The 12,113-nt window shown below is 38.8% G+C and overlaps 1 protein-coding gene across 6 annotated transcripts in view; it reads right to left on the bottom strand.

Moving 5' to 3' along the window:
* The window catches only part of ICE2 (interactor of little elongation complex ELL subunit 2), a 65,812-nt gene extending 58,352 nt beyond the window's left edge, over positions 1-7,460 (bottom strand). For 2 of the 6 annotated variants that reach the window (XM_037151061.2, XM_037151062.2), the window contains exons 1-3: positions 7,363-7,460; positions 6,523-6,656; positions 6,282-6,417 (exon numbers count right to left, since the gene is read on the bottom strand). In XM_037151061.2, coding sequence (XP_037006956.2) covers positions 6,282-6,322 — 41 coding nt within the window. In that variant the 5' untranslated portion in view covers positions 6,323-6,417; positions 6,523-6,656; positions 7,363-7,460. Of the gene's footprint in view, positions 1-4,219; positions 4,325-6,281; positions 6,418-6,522; positions 6,657-7,022; positions 7,283-7,362 lie in introns of those variants that run through there. The other 4 variants (XM_037151057.2, XM_037151058.2, XM_037151060.2 and 1 more) reach the window with 4 other exon arrangements.
* Between the last annotated feature and the right edge of the window lie 4,653 nt (positions 7,461-12,113).

Here is a 12,113-nt window from a genome sequence, read left to right as displayed (position 1 = left end):
GTCCACAACTCTTAACAATACTGCTTCACAGTTGTCTCTCTGAATATGAGAACATGTCTGTCCTTGTGGCACAAACTGGCAAATTTAATTAAGGTGCTGCAGCAACAAGATGCTGACTCAGATACGCCAGAGTAGGAATGTCAAGAATTTCTAGCAGTTTAAATTGGCTACATTCAGCAAAGAATGAAATGGCAGCACATCAAGATCATTTCCGTGTGCAGTGCTGTCAAAATCTTCATCAGGGTGCAAGCCAAAAGCATGTGACAGGTTTTCTCTATCCACATTTACAGCATTATATTTTATTTCAGTTGAAGGTTTGAAGTCTTCCCCCTTCATTTTGTCTACTACTCATTCTCCTTTTTTACTTAAAGTTTCTATGAAAAAAAAGGGCAGAATTCAAAAGTTCAAGTTTCCTAATTTTTAAGTCTACTGGTTTGGGCAGCTTCTCTAAGGAGTGTTTGGAAATGGAGCTTGCTTCTCGTCTTCATGTGAAGTCTCCTTCTACCTCCCAAATTTGATTTACTTTTCTATATTAAACACGTTAAATTTTAACAGGTAATTTTCTATTTACAGCTACTTACCCCCTTGTTCGCAACTCAGGTATAAATGTCTACAACCAGACACTTTAAATTTGAAAAAAAGGCAAATGTTTACCTTTCAATGAAGGGTTGCATAAAAACTTCACACTGTTTGAAAGTCGTGTAATTAGAGTTTTTAACATCTTCCCAAATGTTAGAGAATAAAATTACAAAATTAAGGCTAACAAAAATTTTATATTCTTCTCAGTTTTCAATCAAGGAATCAGTTACAAATTAATATAGTCTGAAAATCCATTCCTTACTGTAAAACTTAGTAAAACTCAAGGTTAGCAAAAAAAAAGAGTAGAAATATATAAAATCAATGCTTTTGTCTTTATTTTTCTATATAATAGGTAAATTATAATAATAAATTATTTTATGCTATATGGAAATCTACAGAAAAACAATCATATTCTAAGGGAAACAATTTAGGAGTTAGGCGAACCCTAAAGCAGGTAAGAGGTCCTCTCCCTCACATAATCCAGACTATAATCCACACCTGGAATATGCTGAATGGTGGTGGACTTGTAAACAGCTATTAAAATAATTAAGAAGCACTGGCAGGATAAAAAAGATTAATATTAGAAATTTTTAGTTTGATGCAAAAAAGATGACTGAGATAAAAGTTCTTGAAATTGTAGAATTTTTTTTAAGGCAAAGCTCTATGTTCACCAAATACCAGGATACTAGAATTGGTAGGCATTCTATTATTCAAATAAACAAAGGTAATTCTTTATTTAATTAATAAGTTTGAAAGAAATTATTTATCCCTAAGACACAGTACAAGTTGAATGACAGAAATAACCACAGATGTACATTTATAAGGAATCTAATGTCTATAGCTGACATTAGTCAAGACATAATTATGCAGTTTGGGAAGAAGAATATTGCTTCTAAAATTGCCTGTTTTAAAATATTTTTGAAATTGTCTCTTTAATACAACTTTTGCTTGTTTTTATATCAACCTATGTGTTAATTTGATGAAATCAATAAAAGTGCTTGTTTTGTTAATGTTTTTAATGGCAATCTGGCAATATCTGTCAAAATAAATAACACATACAAACCCACCTCTAATAGAAATTTATCCTAGTTCTTATACCAGCACATGTATAAAAAGGATGCTGTTTATAGTAGTAAAGGAACAGAGATGACCTAAATGAATATCAATAGGGTTAATTAATTGATTCCACAGACACATACTCAAAGGTTCAAATTCCAAAGGTTGGGTTGAGCCCTGGCTGGTGTGGCTCAGTGGACTGAGCGCTGGCCTATGAGCCAGAGGGTCATGGGTTCGATTCCCAGTCAGGGCTCATGCCTGGGTTATGGGCCAGGCCCTCAGTAGAGGGCGCATGAGAGGCAGCCACACATTGATGTCTCTCTCCTTCTCTTTCTCCCTCCCTTCCCCTCTCTCTAAAAATAAACAAAATCTTAAAAAAAAAAAAGGTTGGGTTGAGAGTACAAAATCAGTATTTTTTTAAAAAGATCCAGAGTCTGATAAGGCAGCATGGTAAACCTAACAATGAAGATGGCAAACAAGATTGAGAAACACCAGTCACTGGACGAGGAGGAAAACTAGGAGAGTAAGATGTCTCCATAGTCAATAGTTTATTGATTTTGAGAGGAGCAGTCTTAGACTATAACGGGTAGAAGCCAGATTACAGTGGGAGGTTCTATGAAAGCAAGTCCTCTGAGCTATATACAATGAAGGGAACTTTTTTAAAATCCATTCTCCCGATTTGTCTTTTGATTGGAGAGTTCAGTGCATTTAAAGTAATTGTTGGTAAGGATAACAACAACAATTTAAAGTAATTGTTGTTGTTAATTGATAAAGTAATTGTTGATGTTGATAAGGATAAGGAAAATTGTTACTGCCATTTTACTGTTTCAGCACGTTATAGTACCCTTGTCCCTCGTGTCCTCCCAGCATGCATACACAAATCTTTAAAGGGGTCTAAGCACAAATGGACAAAGAGGTAAGAGAGTACCTAGGAGGGAATCTGGCGACCAGGGATTAAAGACAGGAAAAACATGAACACTTTTAAATGTAGGCATACCTCCAAGATTATCGTGGGTTTGGTTCCACACTGCCGCAATAAAGCAAATTTCACAATAAAACGAATGATAATCCTTTGTAGATAGTGGTCTTGCCTTCGATTTGTAAAAACATAATACTCATGAAGCCCAATTAAATGAGGCATGGCTGTACCGATCCAGAGAGAACAAAGATACAGGACTAACAGGGGATGTTAACTGACAGAAAGGGTACTGAGAAGGCAGGAAAAGATGGGGTCCCATTTGATAAAGAGGCTAAAAATTCACTTCTACAGCAAAACGAGGGAACAACAGATGAAAATAAATGTTGAGCTCCCCAGAAGCTACCTAATTCCCCATTTACCCATTCCTAGTAAACCTGATTACTTGGTTTCAAGATTCATCCACAATACTGTAGAAAAAACCAATCACAAGGGAAAGAAGAGCTGTTAGAAGTCAAGCAAGCAGTGAGAAGGGAAAATGATCAATTAATGGGTATTTTCATTCTGGCGTGGGGTGGTAACTGGCAGTTCAGTAGTATCTATTAAAACATTATATGCCATCTAACCATTTATATGAATTTATCTCAGAAATGACTACAAAAAGTTCATAGATGAAAGTTTATAATTTCAAAAAAGGAACACAAGCACTTTATAATATATAAGACTAACTAAATAAATTAAAAAGTACATTTATGTAATAAAGCAATATGCAATTATTAAGAAGATTGAGCAATAGGCAGAGATATAGAAAGATACAAGACATATTATTTTAAATGAAAAAACTATAAAAGTTTTATAGTATTTATAGTATTATATAGCATTTATAGTGTCATATAGCATAGAAAAAGTTTGTTTAATTTTTTTCTGTACAATAGCTCTAGTAGTGCTTAGCTGTCTTTAACTTCATTGACAACAATTTTGTTAGACTGTATTGTGACGGCTGTCATATCAACATGCATTTAAAAAAACTTATCAAAAAAGGTGTTTTTGTGCAGCTATTTTAATATTGAAGGTGGAAGAAAATATGCAACATTTTTAGTGTACTATGCTTTATTATTTCAAGAAAGGCAAAAAATGCCAACTGAAACAGAAAAAAAGATTTGTGTAATATATGGAGAAGGTGCTGTGACTGCTTGAACGTGTCAAAAGTGGTTTGCAAGTTTCTTGGTACTACTGACATTTTGGCCAAATAACTCTTTGCCGTGGGGCTGTCTTATGCATTTAGCAGCACCCTGGTCTCTACCCACTATAAGCCAATAGCAGGGGATAGTCAACATACTCCAAATATCCAAACCAAGAAAGTTATTGGTGAAAATGAAAAATGTGTTTTTATTTTACGGTAAAAACTAAATGGATTTTTTGGCTGAACCAATATAATAGGAACCTATTTTTGTTTTAATATCTATTATCTGTTAATGTGTGGAGAATGGCCAGAAAAGATATATACCGAAGAGAGGTTATCTTTGGGTACTGAGTTCTTCTGTTTTCTAATTTTTATATTTCTATAATTTGAATGTTTAATAGTAGTTGTAGATATAAAACTTCAACTATCAAAAAAAAATAACAACCAAATATGGAACTAGTTAACCAAATAAATAAACATATTACCTGCTGGATAAAATGCACAGTTCTTTTAAACTTGGAGCCATGGAATGATCTTTATAATTTTCTCGAGAGAAAAATGTCTTAAGACCATTTTTTGAGGAGATATCCCTGTAAAGCAAAGTAATTTACTTGCATTTGGCAATTCAAAATCTCCTGCTAGAGTAAGCAGCATGATGGTATACAATCGTAATTTATAATGACATGCCCTCTGCAGCCCCTTTCCTAGACAATCACCTCTTAATAATTTTAATTTCACGTATCAGATGTATGAGTTTAGATGTTTTCCTTCTTAAATAGCTTTTAGCACAGGGCCATTCTGAAATTTCACAATTCCAACAACCAGCTCTGCTTTGCCTTTAGTAACCCATTAAATAAACGTCAGAGATACTAAAGTGTGAAAGATAGGACAGATTAAAGTACAATATAAGGTCTGCCGGGGGCAGGGTTCACCTCTGGCTCTGGGTATAACACTATGTCTGGTTACTGACAGAAAATGCTTCTCATTTATTTTTGTTCATGTTCTACAAAGACTGTTTATTTCCTATTTTCATTATCGTGGCAAATGTGATATATGGTGTGTGTCTACTAAAACTACTTCTAGGGTCATATATGATTTTCCATAACATAAATAATTTAGAGACTAATACAGTCAGTGTTCACCATTAGTAAACATCCCATAAATGCTAGTTGAATGAAGGAATTAAAAAACTAAAAACACTGAGAACCATTAACCTGGGAAGACAAAGATTAGTAGAATTCTGTGCAAGAGGAGAGTTCGAGGGCTACAATGCTTTGCAAAAGCTCTAAACCACACTTGGTTTCACAATGACAATGGTGTATAAGAACACTACTGTGCTGCATCTGAAACACACTTTATGGCAGAGGATTATTCTATATACCTTCAATTAAATGGCAACTTCTGGCTGGCCCATTCCCCAAATGGAAAATTCTAGCATGTTTGCTCCATACTCATTTCTTACTGTTTTTAAAGGCATTTATCCCCCTGCCCCCCAAAAGATTAAAGTATAAATGGTAAAATTAGAATGTCTTACTTGCTATTCACCAGTGCAGTTCTTACTACTATTATGGTACTGTATCTGTGCCATCTCATTACATTTTAAGGTTTTGCATATTATACAAAAACAAAGCCATAGGCCTCAGGAATTGTGAGCTCCTTGGGGGAAGGGAGCATTGCTTGCAATAAGCAAATACTTATTGAGCACATACTGATTGCATCTTCTTTGAGTCAGGTTCTATTTTAATTATTTCTATAATCTCTTCTAACTTTTGTACTTTCCTTGGCTAGCAAATTGCAGATGCTCGGTAAATGTGTGTTAAATTAATTTAAAGCAGCGTATATATTGGTTAGATCTCTACAAAGCCACTTATGCTACTTAACTGAGTCCTCTATTTGCGAAGTTCTCATACACTTCTAAAATAGCCTTCTAAAATGCATTTATATGATCACTTGATAGAGTCCAACATAATAAAAAGAAGCTTGTCTATTTTTAAAGGTGGAGTCTTTTTATTACTTGTACAAAAGTGGGTAAGGTTCTTGGGCACAAGAAGATTGCAGCATCTCTCCTTCACTGAGATACAATAAATATGCCTTGGCTGCTGTGGCTCAGAGGACAGAGTTCAGGCCTGGGAACTGAAGGGTTCCCAGTTTGATTCCCAGTTAGGGGACATGCCTGGGCTGCCAGCCAGGTCCCTAGTATGGGGCGTTTGAGATGCAACCACACATTGATATTTCTCTCCCTCTCTCTCCCCCCCCAAAAGTAAACAATACAATGTTTAAAAAAAATAAAAGACACAATAAATACATGATGGAATCATACCTAGTAGCAATCTCAGTGCTGACCTGCCACTTTAGAAGATGAAGTGCAGTTAGCTATAATTCAAAAGTGTTCAGTATGTGAAGGTAAGAATGGGGTAAATTCTGAGCCACTGAATTTATATTTTCACTGTTCCCTCCACATCGCTCCAGTTCAAGAAGCCTCCTTTCCTAAACCAGCACAGTCCCACTTTAGTTCTCTGAAGGCGATTGCAAACAGATGTAGCTCACCAGTTCAGCCTTGGTTCACTCATGGCCATAACGGAGCTCATATTCTTTAGACTTCTCCTTCACTCTAGCTCACAATTCTGCTGCCTGGTAATTCGGGCTACAGCAGAGGCAGGAATTCTCCAGAATCAACACTCACCTGAAGAAAAATACAAGGTCAACATTAAAAGCAGGTGATTGTTTGAGTGGTGTTAAACCAGGGGCTGTTAACTCACATCAGTAAGGATCTGGTCCTAACCCCTACCCTAAAACTGACAGGACACCTAAAACAGCAGACAGATGAACATTGCCGAGGTTCTTTGTAGAACAGCAATGATGATGTAGGATACGTTCTCCTCCATTTAATTTACTCCAGGAATGTCACTCTCAGAATATTCACTGTGAAAATAAGAGCAGGAACAGAATGTTCTCATTGCTTCCACACTGCATCACATTACGGCGTGGAGCAGTACGTCTTAACTTAGCTCTCCCCCAGCTCCAATTGCCAATATAAATCTTGCTTTGGGTTTCCCAATCACCCTGGTATGGGGCATATTCGGGAAGCAATGCAGGCCAAAAGCTTTCTGGACATCAACAATCGTTCAAAGAGCACCACACTTTGGAGAATGCGGTCCAGGCAACAAGTGACATTTCACAGGGTCACTTAGAGGAATCACCCGTACTACAAAATCAGGCTTGACCACTCCATGTTAGGGGCTTCTCCTGTCACCCACAACGCACTGATAAGGTAAGTGAGAAACTTACAAATTTAGGAGTTGGTCTCTGGGCAGTGGGCAGGCCTGACCAGCTCCCACATAACCCACATGTTACACTTCGACCCCGAGTGGAGTATGGGGGGGTGCAGTGGGGGCAAAAAGAATGGCCGAGGGGACGGGGACTAAAAGAGAAGAGAAACGAGGTTCCAGGGAAGCAGGTAAGGGCGACAGCTACGCCGGAGGCCGGGGCCGCGCCAGAGCCAGGAGCCGTGTGCAGTCCCAGCCGATGGTGCCGCCATGTTCCGACCTCCCGCCCCTAAAAATGCGCCCGCCTGCAAGGTAGCAGCCTCCCTTCCGCGTCCCCACTGCAAAGCAGCCTTTCTTCCCACCTCGCGGGCCCCAGTGCCGCGGGCCTGGGCTGCGTCCCCACTCCACGCACTGTCGCGAGCGCCTCGGGCAGCCCTCTTTTAAACAACGTGCGGGCGCCGCGTCGGCACGGCGTGATGACGTCACCCGGGGCGCAGCGGGCGGGGCCCGTGGGTCTCGTGCGGCCGGCCGCACTCCGACCAGCACGCTGGGGTAGTTCAGCGTGGAAACAGTCGTATTGGGCTGCCTTGGGCTTGCCGGTGGGGCAGGCGGAGGGGGGATGCCTGTCCAAAAACGTCGTCCACCTCAGTGATAAATTGGGAAGAGGGCCGGTGATAAGTGTAGTACTGGAAAGACCCCAACAGACGAATTTTTCTACCTTAGCCTACAGTTTTAACTTCCCTAACCTTGACATCTCTTCAGTAAAATTAAGAGACATACTCAGTAGGGTTTTTTTAAAGGATTCAATAGAACAAATGATGAATTGTGCTCAGCACACTACCTGACACATAGTAGGTCTCCATTCTCTCCCTATTCCGGTTTAGATGTCAGTTTCCACCAGCGGCTTGACTGGCTCTCACACCAGTCTTTTATTTTTTTTTCTCCCTTTCCTCCCCTCTTCCATTACGGAAAGAATCATTGAGCATTTGTAATGTGTGCTTAGTGCTGGGTACACCTAGGACTAAGGGCAAACAGTGGGTTTTCCAAGAGCTTTCGATTGTTGAGCATCTAAGACATTCACATTAAATGATTATAACACAAAATGGGAAGTGTTAAGCTATGTAAGAGGGGTATATAGAAAAGATTGAGTGAGTACAGAGAGGGAGAGAAGGCAGCTTTGAATAGCTAAAGACATGTATTGAGTACTTATATGTCCATTACCACATTGGCCACTTAACACGTCAGCTCCTTTGAAGAATTTGAAGTATGAGGATGATGGGAAAGGACATTCTAAACAGAAACCAGCGCAAGGAGTTACATAAACGTACTGTATGAACAAAATCCAGTTCGTGTGCTATCAGGAAAGTTTCTTCTAAATTTTAGGATGATTCATGGTGTTTAAAATAAGGTAAAAACTATGCTTATGTTAAAAACCTATTTTGAATACAAGGACCTTAGGTAGTTTATTTTGCCTGGAATGCAAGGTTTATGAAGAGTAGTAGAAAAGAGTTTGGAGAAACAGGTTGGAACTAGACCACAGAAAATTTGATAAGTTAGACTATGGATTTTGACTTTATCGTATAAGAAATAGAATGCTGGCAAGAGGGGGGGCTTATAAGGAGAGGAATGACACCATCGTATATGTTTCAGGAAAGTTTATCTGGCAAGGTAGTGAATGAGTTGTACAGTAGAGGCTGGTTAGGAGACAGTGTTTGTGAATCCTTGCAGATCAGCCTGTGCAATGCCTGGCACTATGCCGGTAGCTTTCTTATTAGGTGAGTGGTATTGATGTGCTAGGATGGACATGGAGATAAGGCAATGTAACAGTTAATGAACTGTTTCATAAAGCATTCAGTCACAATCAGAGAGAGTTGGGTGTCCTGTCCCAGTCTTCAACAACTGCTCAAGGACCACTCCAGAACCGTTTAAGCATTCATGCAGCTGGGATCCACCAGCCCACAGTTGTGTGCTATCGTGACATCACCAGATATGGCCTGTGTTGAGATTCTAGATTAGCATGGAGCAGTCTGCTCTGGTTTGGTGTATCTTGAGTTCCGGTGGTTGCGAGATAGCACATGGAATCAGAGTTTTTACAGCCAGAAGGAACTTTGGAGATTATCTAGTCCAGCCCTTTCGTTTTCCTGATAAGGAAACTGAGGCCCAGATTGTCAAGTGACTTTTCCAACATTACATGATTAGTGTGATAAAGCTGATTCTAAAAATCAGGTCATGGTCAATGGTGTGAGAATCAACTGTGGGAGCAGGGGGTGGGCTGGGCAGAGGAGGGCAAAGGGGGAAAAATTGGGACAACTTTAATAGAGTAACAATGAAAATTAAAAAAATAAAGCTTAAAAATAAAAATCAGGTCTCATAATTTCACCATTACAATGTATTAAATATATGCATCTTTTTTCCCATATATGCTCTGCTTTGTAAACCAGAAGCAACTTAGTGAAAAGAACATGGATTTTGGGAGTCCAGCATATATGGGTTTGATCTCAGTTTTCTGCTTATAGGCAGTGGGATTCTAGAACATGTGTTTACTCTTTGAGCCCAAGTAGAGGAGACAGTAACAGCTCACCTACAGGATCATAGTGAAGATTTCAAGTAATATGTAAATGTAAAGAGGCAAAAAAAAGTAATATGCAAAGATTAATGTTCAACAAATAGTAGCTATTAGTATATACTTATTCTGCTCCCTCCAAACCCACAACACAGTGGACATGGCATTGAAAACAAGTGATTATAATAAAAATAAGAAACAATATCCACACATATTATAGAAGATTTCATGGGAACACAATGAGGAAGGAATTCGTTTTGATGACTGAGACACTTTAGAGACTTTCAGAGAAGCCTGATTTACATTGGGTCTTGAAGGATGAGTAGGAGTTTGCTGAGCAGAAAACAGACTGTGCATTTTCAGGTGTGAAAAATCACAGAAGTGTGAAACAGCATGTTATGGGGAAGGGGAGAAGTTATTGCCTTACTGTGTATGTGTGGAGCAGAGGGAATGAAGCTCGTTGTAGGAGAGGGGCTAGAGGGGGTCTTCATGCCATGCTAGAGAATTCGAGCTTTTGGGCTTTGTTCTTGGTGATGAGAAAACCTCTGTGTGTGTGTGTGTGTGTGTGTGTGTGTGTGAGAGTGTGAGAGAGAGAGAGAGAGAGCACACAAGCTTTGTTGAGGTGTGTAGGTAGGTTTACTATCTACCACAAACTTCACCCATTTTAGATATGCTATTCGGTGATTTTTTAGTAAGTGTGGGGAGTTTGGGAGTTTTGCAATTATTAACATTACCAAATTTAGAACATTTTTATTACCCTGGAAAATCATTTGTGTCCATTTTCAGTCAATCCTTGTCACCCTCAACCCCAGGAAAACACTAATCTGATTTCCATCTCTGTAGATTTGCCTTTTCTGAACATTTCATATAAATCAAATTATGTAATATGTAGTCTTTTGCATCTGGATTGTTTTTCTTAGCAGGATATTTTTTGAGGATCATCCATATTGTAGCAGGTATTGAGTTTTGTAGCTGAGTGGTAAGTAGCTCATTTATGGAAATGCCTCATTTTGTTTATCCATTGGACAGTTGAAGAACCATAAGGTAGTTTCCACTTTTGGGCTTATTATGAGCAATGTTGCTGTGAGCATTTGTGTACAAGTCTTTGTGAGCTTTGTGTTTTCATTTCTCTTGGGTAGATACCCAGAAGTGCAATTGTTGGGTTGTATGATAAATTTTTGTTTAATTCTTCAAGATGCTGCCAAACTATTTTCCAAAGTGATTGTACTGTTTTATTCTTTGGAATTTTAAGTAGAAAAAAAGATTTGTTCTCCCATTTCTGCTAAACTGAGAAACAAGCAAACCCAGAAGTTGAAAGAGAAGCCAATTTCAGTTTGAAAGAATTTATAACAGTAGGTACTTATTTTGAGCATGTAAAATGTTTCATCAGACCAAAATTTCAAAAAGAACGCTTTAAACTACAAGCACCTTGGTAAGTGAAGTTATCAAAATTGTTACTAGGTTTGTATTTCTTCTTGTGAACCAAACCAAGATGGAGAAATGTGCAAGATCATCTGCATCTCAGCACATCAGCCAGTAGCCTCCCCAGCACATGAGCCTGGGCTGCTCTTTTGAGACCTGGCATGGGAAGCAGGCCTACTTTGCACCAGTCTGTTTGATCCAAACACACATTAGAATAAGAAGTCTAGTTTTGAGGGGCTAGATTGATCTTGACCCATGAAATAAAGCTTAGTAGTAACAGCAGCAACTAAGACATGTGGTCAGGTCTTACTGACTAGCCTATGATTATTTCTTCGGCTTTGTCTCCAAGAGATTTATAATAACTTGACACTTGTTTTCTCTAATTATCCCATGAGATCATTATAGACAGAACTTTAAGATGTTCCTTTCATACACCGGTTTAAGTGCCCTTCTTGAAGTGCAGCAAACTAATCCATGAAGGAGAGCTGAGTGTAAACCACTGCTTGTATCAGAAGGAGCTCAGGCATGAGCTTGGCCAAAGGCCCAGAGGAAACTGATTTTATATTTTGATCTCCAATAGTTCCATTAACTCTCAATTTCTCGAGATACTGGAAGGTGGTGAATATTCATACTTATATGAAATTTGACAGTCCACATGTATTTCACATGCATGTCATTCTTCCTCTTCTGTGGGGTAGCTGGAAATAAAAGCAGGATTAGGGACTGTCTGGTACATGGGACAATTTGGGGGATCAATTCAAACATTTCTTTTACTGAGTGCAAGAGACACTTAGGTATTGTAGTATGTGTATGTGTGTGTAGGAAAAGGCAGGCCTTTATTCCGACTTCAGAATATTTTATTTGAATGTCCTTGACATTACTTTAAAAATAATTTGTGGTGAGGTTTTTGCATTGTTATAAGAGTGTGCTACTTAGCTGATGTTACATTTATTGGTTGCACCTATCTAATGTACTCAAGAGGAGGGGTGGGGCTGGAGGTGGGCAATGCTGGCCCAGGGAAAGTCAGATTTTTAGTCTCTCGAATCCTTAAAGCCCTCGCCAGCATTTATGATGTTACATTTTAATGATTTCTAAAGCAGAGATGACCATGCATTGTGTGCATTCAGG

The sequence above is a fragment of the Artibeus jamaicensis genome, unplaced genomic scaffold (genome assembly GCF_021234435.1).
Source record: "Artibeus jamaicensis isolate MK-2021 breed Jamaican fruit bat unplaced genomic scaffold, CSHL_Jam_final contig_548, whole genome shotgun sequence".
NCBI classification, from domain to species: domain Eukaryota; kingdom Metazoa; phylum Chordata; class Mammalia; order Chiroptera; family Phyllostomidae; genus Artibeus; species Artibeus jamaicensis.
This window is presented reverse-complemented; position numbering and strand designations above follow the sequence as displayed.